Raw genomic sequence first — 20,820 nt, forward strand, 5'->3', positions numbered from 1 at the left:
GGGTACCGCCGCCCCTGGAACCATTCATTAGATAACCTCTGCCGTAGGTCACCCCAAATGATTCGCTACATTTTTTGACTTAGCAGTACTGCCTGGGTTCATGGCTGTGAGGTTTGTCTAGGCCTTGGTTGCGAATGTGTCTACCCACCTACTGCATGGCGGGCCGGATCGAGTGACACTGATTGAGGGAGGCCTTTTGAGCCGGACTCTTTCGCCTTGCACCGCGGTTGGAGGGGTGGATTCGTACGTCCGTCACTCCTGGACACACCGACCCCCAGAATCCAACCCATCCTTTATACCTTTTCCTTCCCTGAACTTCCTCACATTCCTTTCCTTAAAAAAGACCCTCCATACAGCATTCACTAAGATAGCATCCTGTGTATCCACACAATGTAAAAAAAGACATAAACGGGTACTTTAATATACAATAAAAGATATAAATTTGTTTTAGACTACTTAATTTTAATTGTACTCTACCGGTTTCCGAAGCACCCTTCCTTCGTCAGGAGAATATTAAAACTAACCTATGATACAAAATATTGACAGATATATACACAAAAAATATAATTTAGGTGTTTGAGTGGGAAGTTAACAAAGGGGGACGGGTAATTGCGGGAATTCCGGCAATAACACAGCGGTTTACTGGAAATATATCTAGAATGGGACTAAATGATAAATTTATGTGGTTATTCAATATACTAGCGTTATTATTTAGGGATTTTTTGATTTCAAGAGCTTCTAAGTTATCCAATCTTTTGCTTTTATTATTACGGTGAAGAATTTTAACCCCTGTGTCCTTATTAAAAGTATGATTGGTGGAAATAAGATGATTGGCAAACTCTGAAACGCTCAAACGCTCTGTTATTGCCGGCAAACGCTCTGTTATTGCCGGAATTCCCGCAATTACCCATCCCCCTTGTTAACCTCCCACTCAAACACCTAAATTATATTTTTTGTGTATATATCTGTCAATATTTTGTATCATAGGTTAGTTTTAATATTCTTCTGATGAAGGAAGGGTGCTTCCGAAACCGGTAGAGTACAATTAAAATTAAAGTGGTCTAAAACAAATTTATATCTTTTATTGTAAATTATGACGAGCCACAAAGTAAATGCTTATTACAAATATGGGTACTTTAATTTTTGTTTTATTTTAACTAATGTTTTACATGATAGAGCTCAATGAATCTATCCATCCATTATTCTGTATTAAATGGTTGTTCAACCTTTGTAATACCTTTATAGTATACTGAGCATTGATGTAATAAGACTAGATTTGCCCTCTGGAGTTAATCCCAATCTGAAAATAACCCCACGTTCCAAATAGGTTAACTCTAGACCAACAAAAGGCAAAACTCAATGTGCAGTGCCCATTTCGAATTGCGACACAATGCGGGGGCCTTTTCATAAATGTGCATGTGAACCAAATTAAAATTGTTTTGGGGTTATTTTTTAGATGCATATGCCGTGTCTAGTCGTATTTGGTAAATGATGCTGAGGGTAATATCCTAAAAAAAATCACTCAAAAGTAAACAAAGTATTGAAAAAAAACAGTGTATTTATAACCCAGTTCTGCTGTGTGCTTATTATTACACAGCAGAACTTACTATATTTTAAAATAGCTAACTTTTCGCGCATTTCATAGACAAAGCAGATAGAAAAAAGTTATCATAAAATTTTGTATTTTGCGCAAATTGACACGTCTCTGGTTGTCAATGTCAGATTCAGATAGATATCTATTGCCAAAATTGCTAGTTGTTTGTCAGTTTTATATTTCTCATTTAATAAACACTCATTCAAATCATGGACGACTTAGAATTTGAACCTTTAGATCCCTCGCTAAAGAATGTTATTGATCAGAAATCTTTACGATGGATATTCGTCGGTGGAAAAGGCGGAGTAGGTAAAACGACGTGCAGGTAAATCTTAACCTCACCCTCGTTAAATATCCATATTTGCGTATTTGTCATGTGTATTCGTTAATTTATTTTTTACTTTTCCTTACAGTTGCAGTCTCGCTATCCAATTAGCCAAAGTAAGGGAATCGGTTTTGATAATTTCTACCGATCCGGCTCACAACATATCCGACGCCTTTGATCAGAAATTCTCAAAGGTGAGAGAGTGACAGTGCAATATTATATCTGTATTCTAGTTTTCCGAATCTCCGGAAGTCATCCACTGCGCCTCATACCACACAGTCATTATTAACCATCTGTTAACACATTTCTGGCGGGTATTTTTTGCACTGGCGCTACGCTGTCTCCGGGCTAATATAAAGGTCCCGCGCGAATTTCTTTTAAATAGCTATATAATCCAAAATATTTTAATAAAAATTTCTACGTAGTAACTCAGCATACCCAAGCTATAAAAGCACTAAACGAAAATCAAATATTATTTGAAATGAATTTATTAGTCTGACTATCGCACAGACATATGAATATATAGACTAGAAATTAAAGATGAGGGGTAAAATCAACTGTTGAAGAACGAAGGGGGTAAAGCTGACTGTGATTTGTCAATAAATCAATCTGACAGTATATAGGCATCTCGCATTATAATATCACCATTTAGTTCTTAAAAGTAAAATCTGCTTTTGAATGAATAGACATTTTTACATGGGAGCGCAAATTACTCGCCACGTTATGAACAAATTTGCGAATACCAAATTCGGCAAAATAAATTTCTTCTATTTTCAGAGTTGAATATTTAGTTTACGTATTTAGTTAAGACACTTTTATAAATGTTCATAATTTACTTCCCAGCAACCAACCAGCTTTGTGTTTCGCGTCCAGACGTTTCTCAATGTGATAGTATATTATGTTTCTACAACTGATCCATATTATACGATGTGAATATGCTTAAAATAAAGTAAAATAATGCTTATATATGGAATGTAATACGACAATTGGGTTTATTCTCTTTTTCACATCTATTTTTACAAGTTTTCATACCACAAGCCACCATTTTGCCGTGTTATTTCGTAAAATGAACCGATGATGCCTCGACCATAGTTCGCACAAGAATGATGACGTCACGTTTTCTAAATTCACTTGAGGCCATACGCGAGCCCAGCCGGCTCCAATGGAACCGGTATGGGGAGTGGGGAATAATACGCTTTTAATCACTTAGGGCAGGTCTACTAATATTCATATGTCTATGGACTATCGGTATTTGCCCATACCTGCTTTCTTTAAACATCTCTCGCTCTCTTGCACACAGTGGGGCGGAACAGAGATAGAGATTCGAATCGGGTTTCACGGTCATAATAACCCTCATTTGAGGAATTGAAGCATTACTATAACAAAATATGTTATCTAAATAATGTACTATCCTTTTGTTGAAATGCCAATGTAAAGGAAAAGCATGAAGATAAATATAAAAAGAAGACTTGCATTACGATTCCATAATTATGTACATATAGTTGGGACTTTTACAAAGAGATTGGTATATAATATTCATATAAAAACATTGAATAATTCCGTATTTTCTGCCATTGATATGAGGCTGGCGCAAAAGGTAGAACTTCCGTTCCCGCCGTTAAGCATTAATCGACCGAACGGGTAAAACTACCTTTCCCGGTCGAAGTGTGTTAAAAGGGCATTGTATGTTCATTAGTTTCAGCTCATGTGATATTGGTATTTGTAAATTTTGCATTTCGGCACTGAAAGCGAAGAATTCATTTGCAGTTGTTAAGTGTAGCTTTCCTTATAATTTCCCTTAACTTCTGACATAATTAAGTACAGCCTTTAAATTATGAGTAAATGAATATAATTTCAGGTCCCAACTAAAGTAAATGGGGTGGACAATCTGTTTGCCATGGAGATCGACCCCAATGTGGGTCTAAATGAGCTGCCCGAGGAGTACTTTGAGGGGGAGAGTGAAGCCCTGAAGATGGGAAAGGGGATGATACAGGAGATCTTTGGGGCCTTCCCGGGGATAGACGAAGCCATGAGTTATGCGGAGGTCATGAAGTAAGCCTATTTCACGTTTGATTCCTAAATAAATACGATGAAGTAAGTGTTCTGGAAATGTCCATCTAGGGTTTGATAATATCAATTGAAATATTGATAAATGGTAACCGGAAAACTCAGGACCGTGGCAATTCAACACACTCTTGAAGTCCTGAAGAGTGATGAAAAAACTAGGTTAGGTTTATAGGTCATTTTTTTCCCATCATTTTTAACGACCATATCACTTTTCAAATGTTTGTTGAATAGCCACTGTCCTGAGTTGCCATGGAACCTGATAAATGGGGTATCTCTTACTATTGTTTAATTGTTTGCTATATGCAGGGGGTATTACTCCGATACTATATCCACCAATAAAAAACTCTGAAAGTCTATGGAATAAACTTTCAGAGTTTTTCATTGGTGTATAGCAGGGGTTCCCAAAGTGGTCTATATGGACCCCCTGGGGTCGATATTGGCTTTCTGGGGGTCTATGTCAGTGACAAAAAAATTTGGGGGTCCACGAGATTCAAATGGGGGTACATAAGAGCGGACTCCCATTTACCTCAACTCAATATTTAAGAGTTCTGTAAATGACACAATACACCTAACACAAATAACACAGTTTACGTATAATATTAATGTTAAATAATTATAATTATAAATTATAATTTAATATTATAAATTATAATATTAATACACTGAGAAATTACTTATTTGATATTTGTATGTTTATATATTGTAAAGTTGTTTATTGATTTATATAAATAGAGTCTACGTTCCTTTTCTCGTCAGAGTTAATATATTGAACAAAAACATTGCACATTGGAAGCCGCGAATTTTCCTAGTTCCCCAACTTGTTTTTGAAAAACGTACAGGGTAATAATGACGTTCAGAGCGGGAGCACACAGAGAGCGGTCAGGAGTTCCGAGTTCCGCGCTCGGCGTTCATTAGAATGTACTGATACTATAACAACAATGCACACAGCGGGCAGTCAGACCGCGGCGGTCAAAACGGAACGTCGCGTTCTAAGAGTTCTTTTCCCGTCGAGGCAGAGAACGCCAGAACGCCGCGATGTCTGAGGTTACAAACACGGAAAAGTTAATTGAATTGGTTAGGGAAAGGAGTTTATTATACGATTTAAGTGATGTTAATTATTTATTCGTATATTTTGTTATATTTCTAAATATTCTAATGTCTTTTCTTATCCTTAATAAATAAATACATACCTTAAAAATACAGCCAGCCTTTCTTTTGATGAAATACAGTTCCTCCAGTTAGTATTTCGTTTTTCGATATCGGGTTGTATGATTCATTAACACTATTAATCGACATTCGAAAATAAATATAGAATCGTTGTTCATCTTTAAGTAAATCCTGAAAAATACTAGTAAATTCGCCTTGTTCTTCTCGCGTTGTGTTGATTGGGTGCACCCAATACTTCCTTTTCTTTTTAGAAGCTGATAAGTTCCACAAGAGCAATAATTCTTCATCGGATGATGAACTTTCTAGTGACATGTTGCATATGCAAAGACCCAAACGAAACTAGAACGCGAGAATTTGAATGCCGCTTGTGTGCTTTGCAGAGATGTGCAAAATGGGTACCCAAAACCATTTGAAATGCAAAATGGAAATGGGTCAAAACTTTTCCATTTGAAAATGCAAAATGCAAAATGGTTTTTAGAAAAGCATTTCAAATGCAAAATGCAAAATACCTATTTTCAAAATGCATTGAAAATGCAAAATGGTTTCTCAGGTCAAACAATTAAAATAATTATAGAATTTTTAAACAATTTTGTGATTTAATAATGGACATCAATGTAGAACAAACATATTACATGATGGTAAATTCAAAAACACCACGACTACAGATTATGAAACCACAAAAAATTTGCGCGGGACTAATGTTGCCAATGTAAAAACATAGAAACTGCTATCTAATATTTAATATTACAGCGTCATGGCCAGCGGCGTAGTTACCTAGGGGCTACGCGGGGCAGTGCCCCAGGGCCCTCAAGCTCAGGGGGCCCTCGAATCCTTACCAGAAATATCGACCAAACTGAACTTTTGGAAATTTCTCCCATTTTCAAAATAAGTATAACAGGTTGCAACTTGCAACCCCACTTTATTCATGACAACTCAGTTGAGAGAAATTCAAAAGTTATGCCTAGGGAATTCCCCTAAATTCTTTCTGTAGATTGGCAGTGTTGTCAATTTGACGGATATGTGCGTCATTCCCCAACGACACTTGTTACGTATTAAAATATGGATAAAAAGAAGAAACCCAGTGGTGCATTTAAACGCAAACAACGCCAAGAAAGAGAAGATAGTAAACAAAAATTGCCCAAAATAGACAAGTTTTTTAGTCAGCCTTCTGCAAGTACATATGGCCAAAATATTTCTATTGATAGTGACTCAAATAATGTGGTAACTGCAGTGTTGGTTGAGAAGCCTACTGAAGAAGATTCGACAATTATTGCAGTTGGAGATACCTCCGCCGCCAATCATGTGAACGTGCATGACACACATAAGAGTGGAGGGTTTGGAGCAGTTTGGAGGAACCACAGACCTCTACATTTTTCGAAAATGTGTACGATAAATCTTCTTATGACTTGGGAAACTTCACGAACAAAATATGAAGTGATAACGAAAAACATCTTGATATGGGGCCTTTACAGCCTTCATTCTTCGTGTTCTAAATATGGGCCAGTTAATCGTTTTTGGCTGTGTTATTCCAAAATACTAGAAGCTGCCTAACGCAGAGTACGTGCCACACATATTTAAATTTGGTCATGAATTATGCCGTTAGCAGTTGTGTGGAAATACAGATTTTTTTCGCAACGTTGCAAGATTTGTATAACTTTTTCGGAAACAGCATCAAACGTTGGGATCTACTGTCGAAATTCACTGGCGAATCGGACACCACTCTAAAAAAACTAAATCCGACTAGATGGTCCAGTAGGGTCAATACGATATCTGCAATAAAACTTCGTTATTTTGATATTATCAAACCATTATCAGAAACAGTTCTAAAGAGTCCTAATAAAGATGAGCGTAGTGAAGCAGAGAGTATTAAAACAAAAATGCTAAATTTCGAGTTCGTGTTGCTTTGCGAATTCATGCACAGTGTATTGAACGACATCAATTATGCATCCAAAATTTTACAAAAATGCGACATCAATTTGGGCGAGGCGAGTAAACTTTTAGCAGAGACCAAAGCAAAGTTGGAAGTTTATAGAAATGATTTCGAATTATTCAAGTGCAAAGCCAGTGAAACTGCAAGAAAATATGGTATTGATACCCATTTTCAAGAAAAAAGGCATTATCAAAGAAATTTTTTTTTGATGAATTAGCTGCTGATCACCGATTTCCAAACCGAGAAAAATATTTAAAATTGAGATTTTCAATAATGCACTAGACACAGTAATGTCTCAATTAGATACACGTTTTATTGGTATGAGTGCAGTCTGTCATATTTTCGATTTTCTAACACCAACATTTTTATTACATGTTGATGAAGCAACTTTATTACAAAAGTGTGACGAATTCCAAAGAAAATATTCAGATATAATAGGCCCTAGTTTTTCACTTCAATTTATTAATATTTACCATCTAGTTTTACCTCAACTAACTCAAGCATGGACTGTTCACCAATTATGTAAGGAAATAATGAGCAAATATGGAGTGCTAGAATGCGACCTAACGGAAGTATTTACAGCAATGTTATTATTCTTTACAATTCCTGTCACTTCTGCAGCAGCTGAAAGGTCATTAAGCAAATTAAAAATATTTGAGAGCAATAATTATTAGCCTGAAACACTCATCCACATTGAAAAATCTCCTGATAAAAGATACATGACGCCAACGGGACTACGGGAACCCGTCAAGTCCCATTGGCGTCATGTATCTTTTATCAGGAGATTTTTCAATGTGGATGAGTGTTTCAGGCTAATAATTATTGCTTATAAAAAATAATTGTTACCCTTTGTGCTATGCATAAAAAATCTTGTCTTAAAAAACATTAGTTTACCAAAAAAAATAATAATTAATTATTTAAGAAATAAGATGGGCCAAACTCGACTCCGACATTTATCGCTAATAGCAATTGAAAACAAAACCGCATCAAGCCTGGATTTAAACGAAGTCATTGATACTTTTGCGAAAACTAAAGCTAGGAAAAAATTGTAAATATAATTGTTATTTAGTCAGTTGGTAGGCCCGACTTTTATATAATAAACCCTTGAATCTTCTCTATTTCGTTTTATCAGCCAAACCTACACCAAGTATTAATTGTAATTTATGTTGTTACTGTTTAATATTTTTATTACCTGCCCTGCAGTCTGCAGTACACAAAAAAGAGCTTAAGTAGCTTAGCATTTTTAAAGTGTTTGTATATTTCATATTTTTATTTGATAAAACCTAATCAGTTTACATAGCAGTGGGGCCCCATTTTTTCATTTGCCCCAGGGCCCTTGGTTACCTAGCTACGCCACTGGTCATGGCCCCATGTTCAGTATTTGAATCAGTATTTTTTGCAATGGTATCACTCAATTGCCAGGGCTCCTACCAGGGAGCAACTTGACAAATGTAAATTATCTCTCATAGCGAGGTTGAGGACCGACTGATATTTGGGGCTTATGTTGCAAAAAAGCATTTAAAATGGAAAATGCATTGAGAAAAGCATTTAAAATGCAAAATGCAAAATGGTTTTTAGAAAAGCATTTAAAATGCAAAATGGAAAATACCCATTTTGCATTTTGCATTTCCATTTGAAATGGATTTATTTGAAATAAAGAACATCTCTGGTGCTTTGGAACTCTTGAGCGGTCATCGGTCACTAGAACCCAGAACTCTGACCGCTCTCTGTGTGCTCCCGCTCTCAACATTTAGATGTACTTCACACAGACTTCAAAACTAAGTTTGAGGACATTTTGACTGTGAAAATGGAATGTTGAAGAATCGAATATCATATGACAAAAAGAACTGATCGGAATAAGCGCTAACAAAGAACTTAAGGGGCAGTTCTGTAGGGCCAGCTACACAAAGAAATTCCCGTTGCTTATCCTGCTCCATTTTCATTTGATGTAATACCTCACAAGGGCGCCCCTGTCTGCACAATGTAAAAACAGAGGAACTATATCGCCACCCGGTTGTAGGGCAGGCAAGGGAAGGGAATCTTTTTACGAAAAAAATAAATGATTATCACATGAGACGTCAATAGTGTTAGGAAAATTCAATATTCGGCAGGCAGAGGGGCTACGGAAAAAAAAAAATTGGCAAGTGGTCTGCGGGACAAAAAAGTTTGGGAACCTCTGATGTATAGTATAATAAGTAGGCTCCGACTGTCCATATATTGGCATATCAATGGTCTTTTAGGACCAATTTCTTTCATACAAAAAGCCCAAAGATATTGATATAGTGAGTGGTTTATTTATGGCAATATGCATTGACTTATTTTTTTACATTTAACCGAATATTTCAAATTCATATTCATATCCCATTTAAATGAGGTTGGGAGCTGAAAGTAGACATGTTGACCCACAAATTTCAGACAGAAAAATCTGCGCTGAGTGTATCACCATTGGAGAGTGTTTCAGATCTGCTTCGTTTAATAAAGTTTATACATAATATGAATTGTAACCATGTTGTCCAGGTTGGTGAAGAGCATGAACTTCAGCGTGGTGGTGTTTGACACGGCACCCACCGGCCACACCCTCCGCCTGCTGTCCTTCCCGCAGGTTGTGGAGAAAGGGCTGGGCAAGCTGCTTCGGCTTAACCACAAGGTAACCAACCAAGCAACGCTCACTTATCTAATTGTTGCTTATTGCCGCAGTCATTCCCAAAGTGGAAGGTACTGCAGCAGCTGGAGGCAGTAAGAGTTTCTGTATTATTTATATGAGAAAACAAAAAGAACAAACAAACCTATCCTAAACTATTAATTTATTGTGTTCTGTTTTGTCGCGGTTCTGTTGTTTCTGGTTACCATTTCAGTATGCTTTATTTTCTAAGGAAAATTGTGTGTGATAGTATCTTCTGGCGCCCTGTCATAGAATTCTAAACCTGTTTTAACCAGCAGTCTGCTATTTATAGTTATTATTATTATTACGCATGAGAGCTGTTTCGCCTTCCAAAAGCATTGTAAAACTGTTAAAATTTATGATAAAGTCCTCCAAAATAAACACAAATACAATCTATCTATCTTCTATATAAATAAAAATGTTAATGTTCGTTTGTACAAAATCTTAAATCTCAGAAAGTTCTTCACAGATTGCTTTGAAATTTTGACACAACTTTGCATTGAAATACGCTTTTATTTTTATATACCTATGTTATATAGACAGGTAAAAGCATGCTTTTTTTAAAACAACGCCAACTGTTGGACGTAAAAGCAACACACGCTATTGTTTCTCTACCTGCACAGATAGACTGAGCCGCAGCAATACGTGGCGGGGTTAAGCTAGTAAATAAATTAGTAAGAAGTGTGAAATTGCGTCACGGTCAGCCAAATATGTTAGGGAAACTCTGGTTCGTCGGGTATTTATTTCCAAATTTAGATAAACAATTAGAAACATAAGTTCATTCTTAAACCTATCGGCTTACAACAAGATACTGTGATGGCTATTCTTTGCAATACATCCATTTATAGAACTAATGAATTTACTAATTTATCTGTGCCTCTGCCTCGTTGAGCATTCATTTTGTCTGCTGTGTTTAACACTACATTTTGTTCCACCTGGCAAGCAAATTAATTAATGGCGGTAATTTATACAAGTGTCGAGAATTCCGCAAGACTAAAAATTATTTTAAGATTATGAATTTGAACAAGTGGTATACTTGCAAATAAACTTAATCTAACATTGGATTGATTTTGATTTAAATTATGTTCTATCAAAGTAAAATGCTTAACACATTTTGGTTGCTAATTGATTGTTTTGTTCAGGTATCCCCTTTCCTGAACCAAATGGCCACCATGTTTGGAATGGCAGACTTCAGCGCAGAGTCCTTCACTGGGAAAATGGAAGAGATGCTTTCCATTATCAGGACTGTCAATTCTCAGTTCAAAGATCGGGTCAGTCCACAACTTTTCATTTTCTATAATACATTTTTTGTTACGAATGCAGAATCAATCAATAAATAATTAAACAATTTTCACCCCCAATTATATTAATTTCTCTAACCATATGTTTATATAGTTGAGTACCAACATAATACTTTCTTAGAAGATTAAATTGCATAAATCTGAAAGCCTTTATTTCAAATAGTTATTTAGTGATGATGTTTTGACAGGAACAAACAACCTTTGTGTGCGTGTGTATAGCAGAATTCCTTTCTCTGTACGAGACGGAGAGGCTGGTTCAGGAGCTTACACGATGCGGGATCGATACACACAACATCATCGTCAACCAGCTACTCATGAAGGGACCCAACTGTGAACCCTGCACCATGTGCGCTGCCAGGCATAAGGTACTCACTCTCACTAACAATTCTCTTATTAGAACTGATAATTTTGACTTTAAAGCTGAAATCTGCTTATCCCGAGTGGTAGATACTCTCGGTTTCGTCCTGGTTAAAGTCCACCTTTCAGATTAGAAATATTGCTTGAAACGGCAATAGTTGTATTTGGTGACCAGATCTGTATAGTCAGGTACTTCTTAACCTTCCTCTGCCCAATCTCCTTCCCCTCCCAACTCCCTTCAGCTTCACAACACATCCCATTTGGGTATGCCATTGTTCCAGTGGTTTCAAGCAGTTGGGATTCTTGTATGGTGGTCGCGAACGGTTCGCTCTACCATCTTGAAATTTGCACAGCTTTTTCTAGCTCTATTTAATACTTGGAAATATCAATTTATTAGTAAAAAAATAAGACAAAATCCCATATTGATTGTATATGTACGGCATCTTGAATTTTTTGTAACAAGAGTGTTGAAACTCAGGCAACGTTGGATCACTTACCTCTTGTTCTTAAGGACACTAGTAAAAAATGATTTCCTCTGTATATAACTAGCCATTCAGGGGAATCCACTTACGGTAGATTATATACTATTTATATAAATATATAAACACATTTTGTGGAAAGACGGTACAATTTATAAAAACATTGTTTTTGCACAAAACAAGTCAGTTATTAAGAAAATAGAATCAGCTGGCGCACGGCGATAATTTAACTTCTGCGTTAAAAAAATGAATCAACCTAAATGTTTTATGCTTTATTTATATCATCCCACATTGAATATTTCCCTAAAGTGAGTTATTTTACAGGTTCAGGCCAAGTACTTGGATCAGATAGCCGACCTGTACGAAGACTTCCATGTTACCAAACTCCCACTGCTGGACAAGGAGGTTCGGGGGGCTGATCAAGTCAAGGAGTTCTCCGTTAATCTAATAACCCCGTATGTGCCTAAATAATGAAGCGCTTTCCAAATTGTATTTCAATAATAGAGTTAAACAAATTTATTTCCATTGAAGTTTTTAAAAACTATGGATTACCATTAAAGTTATACAAAATAATGGATATGGCATAAATATGATTTAAGATTTTCACGGCCAAAAGTATTTTTGCTATTTGTTTTTGGGGTGTTATGCCGTGTTGCGCTAACTCCTTCTTTAGCCGACATTTCGGACAACGTTACAGGGCACATCTGCCCTGATGATGGACACTGTAACGTTGGCTAAAGAAGAAGTTAGCGCAACACGGCATAACACCCCAAAAACAAATAACAAAAAAGATATGGCATGAAGTGTCAATTACATATAATCACTATTTTTAATTATTAAAAAATTTCATTTAAAATCAAACACTAATATTTTTATGTAGAAACATATAAAGGGTGAGGTATATCTAGTAAATCTTAAAAAGGGTGAGGTAAGATCTAGTAGATCTTAAAAAGGGTGAGGTAAGATCTAGTAGATCTTAAAAATACCTCTGTGCCATATTCATGTTTTTCATAATGTGAATTTGTTCAGCAGATTTTATGGAATTCTAAGTAGTATGAGTAAGTAATGTGACTTTGGTACAAATCGCGGGGTAGTCATTTACTACAAATAGGCAACTTCGAGTTACACACACACATAATATGTGTCTGGCATACATGTACTCTTATTATTCCTGGGTCGATTGTGAATTACCCGACCATTGTAACCCTATCTGATAAATGTGAGCGACCATAGATATATGAGTTTTGTAGACCGGGCACATCATTCTCGCGATAGTCAAATTGTAGATACCTGAAATCTAAAATAAGCAATCATTTACCTACTACCTACCTACGTCAAACGAAAGAACCTGTTCCAAGATGGGGCGATGGGTGGTCAGGGTAGTCAGTCTCGGGTACTACTAGTACTTTCAACTTACGGCAGGCGGCGCCCGCATCGATCTTTCTCCTCTGCTCTACAGCATTGTAAAAAATGAAACCTGTGTAAAAGTACCCAATCAAAGAGCGGGTTTTCTCGACCCAATCACATCGCCAGGGGGTCTTGAGCAACCTGTGTCATGTAAAACAATTGGTCGACCCATATTTAATTTACAAACATATAAAATGTGTTGTGGCAGACATTGACGAGGAAATAGAGTCGATTTAAGCTGACGTTGATGCTGATTTCGAAGTTTTCGAAGTCGTAATTACTAAAATTAAGCCTCTTAATTATTTATAAAATCCAGTTTGAACAGAACAAAAAAATTGCTTATTCGCTCTATCTAGAAAACATAAATGATAAATTCCTTTATATATTAGCACTAGGGTGAAATCCTTAAGGTTATGTCTAAGTGTTCATAGATGACATTAATTTAATTATTTTATTTAAATAGACCTTTTGCAAGTTGTGCTTTAAAATATTTAGATGAATTATTTGTTTGCGCCCGTACATACGCAATATGAATAAATCATTTTTATATGGTCAAAACTATTTATTCATATTGTTGCGTTTAAATCCGGCGAGCGGAAACACAACTTCACCCTTTGACTAGCTTAGATGGTCGGCAGGTGAGTGAATACTCCAATTAGCACAGGGATGGGCCGTCTAAGACTTACTTTTCTGACACACCTTTGGTAAGAAGGGTTTCTGGAAATCCTCTGTCGTCATATAAAACAGTGGGTGATGGAAATGGTTTAATGGTACATCGAGGACACGGCATACATAGGCGGGACATACATTTATGATCGTATAAGGCACGGCACAAGATATATAACTAACGGGTACATTATATAATCTCTCTTTCTCGGGGGCAATATGTTACGTTAAAGTTGATTATGAAAGGCACACAAAGATAGTAGTTACAGCAGACTTGCAGCGGTTTGCGGCGTTGCATGGTCTAAAAGCCACGCGAACTACAATGGCGCAAGGACGCATGTACAGCACGCGTCCGGTCTCTAAGATGGTGGTGCCTCGACTGTGAGGGGAGCAGGGAAGGTATCAATGTCGTTCCGGTGCGCTGCGTTTGCGGACGCACACGCAGTAGCGCCAAGCGAAACGGTGCGCCAAGGAACTTCCTTACAAGATTTTAACAGATTTATGAATATAGAGTTTGTAATATACAGTAGAACCCCGTTAATTCGAACCCCGATAATTCGAAAAAACGCGTAATTCGAAATTTTCGCAAAAAAAATTTCCGCTGAAAAATTTTTTCATACAAAATTTTTTTTAATTCGAAATTCGTTAATTCGTAATTCGAAATTTATTTTTGTCCGCGCACGAAAATTTGTTCGTGTAATTCGAAAAAATTTGATTTTTGCGAAAATAAATCATAATATTTCGTAAATCTGAATCTAAAAGTCAGCCGTGGCGGTAAAACGCCGAAAAATGAATTTTTACGTGGTTATACATCGTCCTAATTAGTATTATTATTTTGTAAATCTGAATCGATTTACACTGGAATGTCGTATTTTTTCAAATTTATTTCGAATATCCGAGTTTAAAGGGCCGAGAAAATACATTTTACGCGGATATAAGTCGTAGTTTTACGAGTTTACGCCAAATATCTGCATTTAAAGGGTCGGCCGCGACGAAACTCAGCCGCGTAATTTCGATTTACGCGTAAATATATCGTATTTTTACTAACTTTACTTCCGCGTTGAAAAAATACGGCGCGACAGAAATCGGCCGAGAATTTTCGATCCATGCCGAAATATGACATATTTCTACGAATTTACTTCAAATATCTGAACTTAAAAGGCTGGCCGCGACGAAAAACTGCCGACAAAATTCGATTTACGCGGAGATATATCATATTTTTACGAATTTATTTCGAATATCTGAATTTGAAGAGCCGGCCGCGACCTAATACGGCCGCGAATTCTCGTTTAACGCGGAAATATATCGTATTTTTACGAATTTAAATTCAGATATTTGAAATAAAGGGCCGGCCGCGACAGAAAATTACCGCGAAATCTCGATTTACGCGTAAATATATCGTATTTTTACTAACTTTACTTCCGCGTTGAAAAAATACGGCGCGACGGAAATCGGCCGAGAATTTTCGATCCATGCCGAAATATGACATATTTCTACGAATTTACTTCAAATATCTGAACTTAAAAGGCTGGCCGCGACGAAAAACTGCCGACAAAATTCGATTTACGCGGAGATATATCATATTTTTACGAATTTATTTCGAATATCTGAATTTGAAGAGCCGGCCGCGACCTAATACGGCCGCGAATTCTCGTTTAACGCGGAAATATATCGTATTTTTACGAATTTAAATTCAGATATTTGAAATAAAGGGCCGGCCGCGACAGAAAATTACCGCGAAATCTCGATTTACGCGTAAATATATCGTATTTTTACTAACTTTACTTCCGCGTTGAAAAAATACGGCGCGACGGAAATCGGCCGAGAATTTTCGATCCATGCCGAAATATGACATATTTCTACGAATTTACTTCAAATATCTGAACTTAAAAGGCTGGCCGCGACGAAAAACTGCCGACAAAATTCGATTTACGCGGAGATATATCATATTTTTACGAATTTATTTCGAATATCTGAATTTGAAGAGCCGGCCGCGACCTAATACGGCCGCGAATTCTCGTTTAACGCGGAAATATATCGTATTTTTACGAATTTAAATTCAGATATTTGAAATAAAGGGCCGGCCGCGACAGAAAATTACCGCGAAATCTCGATTTACGCGTAAATATATCGTATTTTTACTAACTTTACTTCCGCGTTGAAAAAATACGGCGCGACGGAAATCGGCCGAGAATTTTCGATCCATGCCGAAATATGACATATTTCTACGAATTTACTTCAAATATCTGAACTTAAAAGGCTGGCCGCGACGAAAAACTGCCGACAAAATTCGATTTACGCGGAGATATATCATATTTTTACGAATTTATTTCGAATATCTGAATTTGAAGAGCCGGCCGCGACCTAATACGGCCGCGAATTCTCGTTTAACGCGGAAATATATCGTATTTTTACGAATTTAAATTCAGATATTTGAAATAAAGGGCCGGCCGCGACAGAAAATTACCGCGAAATCTCGATTTACGCGGAAATATATCGTATTTTTACGAATATCTCAATTTAAAGGGTAGGCCGCGACCGAAATCGGCAGCGAAATCTCGATTTACGCGTAAATATATAGCATTTTTATGAATTTATTTCGAATATCTGAATTTGAAGAGCCGGCCGCGACGGAATACGGCCGCGAATCCTCGTTTTACGCGGAAATATATCGTTTTTTTACGAATTCAAATTCAGATATTTGAAATAAAGGGCCGGCCGCGACGGAAAATTACCGCGAAATCTTGATTTACGCGGAAATATATCGTATTTTTACGAATATCTCAATTTAAAGGGTAGGGCGCGACCGAAATCGGCAGCAAAATCTCGATTTACGCGTAAATATATAGCATTTTTACGAATATCTGAATTTACAGGGCCGGCCGCTACGGTAATCGACCGCGAAAATAAAGAAATAATTGGTATTAATACGAATTTACAACTAAAATACCACCCGGATTTGAAGAGGCGGCCGAGAAAATCGATTTTCGGCGTTTTTTTTTTTTTTTGTTCATAAAATTTCGAATTACGTGGGAATTCGTTAATTCGAAATTTGATTTTTGATGTCCGCTGGATTTCGAATTAACGAGGTTCTACTGTAACACTATACATATTGCGTATGTATGGTGTAGAAATCACAATATTTGTTTTATTACATATCTTTATTTGCCTTCGATAAAAATATGTTGTTACCAGTGAATATCTTCAATATTCCGTGAAGGGTGTCACTTGAATTTTTGATCGCTCTGTATATGTTTTATTAAGATTAGATTCGCAAACCTGCACCTGAATATTTGTAAAAAATGCTTAAGAAGTATCGACGGTTCACGTTTTTAGGGGCACTAAAATGCAAAGGCTGACCTGAAAGCTGTTAGGTACTGTTAGGCGCAAACAAGTAATTTGTCTTAATATTGTAAAATATTACTTGCAAAAGCTTATATTAATAAAATAACACCATCTACGAATGCGTAGATTATAATGGACGTTGCGTTTAACCGTAAACCTTTCAACTCAAATCGAGAAACCAATGTCGTTACGCCATTACGATAATTACATAAATAAATATTTATAGTTCTATATGCAAATTATAAAAAATGTATTCATGACTCTGAGAAATAAAGCATTTGGCTTTTTGTCTTCCTTTGCTTTAATTTTAAGTAACCATTTGTTTGGGTCAGATGAGGGTCATCTTATTTCACATCCCTTTGTTGCCAATTGATTATTTCTTGGCTATTCTTGTTTTTATTTTTATTATTATTCATTCAATACATTTTTAGCGGTGACCGGGTATGTCATCAAAATGACACTTCAACACATCTACAAAAAGTGATATAAAGTCATGAAAAGTAATGATTGGTGAAACTAGGTTACATAGGTGACTATTAAATCTAGTTTTTGTTTCATCAGTTTTAATGACTATATCACTTTTTAAAGGTGTGTTGAATTTTCATTCTGATGAAATTATTTTTACCTATGTATTAATTAACTAAACATGTCATTATTCTACTCATTTACAGCAATCTAATTTATTTCTAGTATATTACGAAGGAATACAACAAAATTCATGCAATCAAAAGTTGTTAGAGATTAATTTAGATAGGAAATATTTAATGCACAATATATGTACCTCTTTCAAGCAAATAAAAAAACGCTTGCTGGTGTCATACATTTGAGACATCGATTCTTATGGTTACTTTTGAACCAGTATTGCTAAATATTATAATCGCTAGATTTCCATGAGATGTAATATAATGTTTCATATTTTTAATTCAACGTAATATATATTTATATGCATTCTTAACATTGTTCAATAATCAATCAAATGGCCTTATTGTGTGTAACCATAATATTATGAGTTCCAAACATTATTTAAATATAGCGGGTGTGTCTTTTTGTTTATTTGACCCTAGTTGTTGACTGTTAAATTCTTAAACAAGGTTTTTATTTTTTTTCTGTTTCTAAATACTATACAGTTTGACACACTCAGCTTTGCAGCAAGTGGCATAGCTAGTGCGGATTTTTGTGATTATGTGATTATATTACAAAATAGTTTATTATTTCTTAACCTTTCCGGGAGTATGGACGCGAATGAACGACGGTACACACTTTCACCAAAGGAGTATGGACGACAGGGTTCGCATATTCATATTCGATGCATATTCTGTAAATATGCATCTATGGGCATATTCCTGTGAATTTACACCAATTTTAAACATTTTACATCATTATCGACAGAGATATCGGCTGTTATTTATTTTGCATACTATCATAAAATTTAATCAAAAAATATATATCTTTATGTATGTAAAAAAAACTCACTCCCCAGAGCACAGCCAGAATTACGTAACTTACTCCCGGAAAGGTTAAGGCGGGTCTCCAGCGACAATATTACCACAAACATTTAACAATTAGGGCAGAGCCGCGATGTTTTGTTTTCCGTGGTTGATGGAAAACAAAACGTTGTGGCCCCGATGCAATGTTTATGATTTACCGATGTTTTGAAAACTTTCGGTCGCTGGAGACCCGACTTTAATTCTCCATTTGATCGCCTGCAAAGAGTGTGTCAAACTGTAGATATTATTGGCCATCGAGAATATTGAATGTAACCCTTTTAACAATGCTATAATAATTATAGGTGCTACAAATGGTATCTCTTATTGTCTGTGCCTCGATTTAAGTGTATTTAAACAACACTTGTTTCAGATTATCAATTTTTTTTAATATGATTTGGCTAATAATATAATGAAAACATCCATTGAAGTTCATTATTTTCCATGAAAAGAAAAATATGTTTCTTTAGGCAAATTGTTGTTACAAGTTGAATTTCTTTTTTTTTCCATAATACATATTGTTTTAGATAATTTATAATATTAGCTTTTGGGTGTTTTTTTGGTGAAATGAAATGATTATACACATACATCCACAATACTACTTTTGATATAAATAATGCAAATATTATGGGAAGATGTTTTATAAATTTCAGTTTGTTATGATAATAAAGAATTTATAAAATAAAATTTTCTTTTAATTATTCCTTGGATATAAAATTGAAATATCTTCCAAAGAACAACTCCCATCAAATACAACTGTCCATGTACGCTTCAAAAATTTTGAAAATAGCCGCCGAAACAGTTGTCACAATAATAAAAACTAAAATACTTGACATCGGATACTTTCAGCTAAGAAACTGAAGTAATTTAAGTCATGATTTACACCTTTCTTTGCAGAAATCTGTAAAACTCGCATGCCTGCCATCTACCGATATTTAGTTAAATTAATATTTTGCACGCGCGCCATCTGTCCAATTTCACTCAAATTAATATGAAATTTAAATCTCAATCAGACCTTTGTTACCAAAAAAATCTATCCAATTCGCGTGCGAGTTTTACATCTTCGAAAAATAGGTGCGATTCTTAGCTCAAATTTTCCTAAATATTAATTTGACTAAAAATCGATAGATGGTAGGCACGGAAGTTTTATAGATTTCTGCAAAATAATTATATTTATTCTTAGCAAAAAAATTACCGAATATTATTTATTAAATCAGTAGATGATGGAAGATGTGCGATTTTTATTTCATGGCGTTGCTAAAATCGATATGGTGGTGCGCATGCTAATTTTATAGATTCCTTCGCGCCCAAGGTTCGATTCCAAGTTCAGATTGGAATGCATATTTCTAAAAAGAATGTAGTGACGTGTTTATCACTAATCGTAATCATTATTTATTGTCATTGTAGGGACCGAGCTATTTAGGTCTGCTTAGTAAAAATTGGAATCTTAGAATATTTATGGTCGCAGGGCCGGATCTGTGCAGGCGCAATTAGAGTAGTCCGTTTCGGCGCCGACTTGGCAAGGCGCCAAAGCGCTGATAGTACCTGGTTTTTACTAGAGACATGCGCCGTTTGGCTAAGAGTCGGGTCTGAGAATTTATTATATTTATATAAACCAGTGGCTTGTAACATTCATAAAAGTGGTTATTGGGATTTTATTATGGATTATCATGGACCTAAAAATGCCCCGATTTTTCCTACTTCTTACCCTGATTAAAAAACTATGTACCCGCCACTGATAAATGGACCTAAAAAGGCCCTTTAGAAAAAACTTTTTAGGTTCATGCCAGTTCCTCTCAGTATAGGTAGCTATGTGTGTGGCGGCTCGTGACTTTTGAGTGTGATAAGTTTGACAAATTCGATATTATTGGTGTTGTACCACAAAATGATTTTTTTAAATTCGGTTTTTGTATGATGATTTGCAGAAAATCCGTGCGGTGCACGGTCAAACAGAAATTTTTTGAAAATCTTCATACATAAAACCGAATAAAAAAAATCATTTTCGGATACAACCACATCATTAATGCCATTGTTTG

The 20,820-nt window shown here is 35.9% G+C and overlaps 1 protein-coding gene across 1 annotated transcript; it reads left to right on the forward strand.

Annotated features, from left to right (window-relative positions):
- Nucleotides 1-1,730: 1,730 nt before the first annotated feature.
- LOC149418762 (ATPase ASNA1 homolog) lies at nt 1,731-19,412 on the forward strand. The gene is made up of 7 exons (XM_089638990.1): nt 1,731-1,919; nt 2,008-2,113; nt 3,778-3,971; nt 9,601-9,730; nt 10,888-11,016; nt 11,235-11,411; nt 12,207-19,412. The coding sequence occupies exons 1-7, from the start codon at nt 1,804-1,806 to the stop codon at nt 12,351-12,353; spliced, it is 999 nt and encodes a 332-aa protein (XP_089495116.1). The 5' UTR covers nt 1,731-1,803; the 3' UTR covers nt 12,354-19,412.
- The last annotated feature ends 1,408 nt before the right edge of the window (nt 19,413-20,820 follow it).

Source organism: Hesperophylax consimilis, chromosome 13 (genome assembly GCF_061612785.1).
Source record: "Hesperophylax consimilis isolate HC1 chromosome 13, BYU_Hcon_1.0, whole genome shotgun sequence".
NCBI classification, from domain to species: domain Eukaryota; kingdom Metazoa; phylum Arthropoda; class Insecta; order Trichoptera; family Limnephilidae; genus Hesperophylax; species Hesperophylax consimilis.

Bases quoted from the DNA above. Each gene is read 5' to 3' on its own strand.
- LOC149418762 (XM_089638990.1), top strand. From the start codon at position 1,804: ATGGACGACTTAGAATTTGAACCTTTAGATCCCTCGCTAAAGAATGTT. The intron at 9,731-10,887 runs GTAACCAACCAA...TGTTTTGTTCAG, and splicing joins TGCTTCGGCTTAACCACAAG to GTATCCCCTTTCCTGAACCA. The intron at 11,017-11,234 runs GTCAGTCCACAA...ATGTTTTGACAG, and splicing joins ATTCTCAGTTCAAAGATCGG to GAACAAACAACCTTTGTGTG.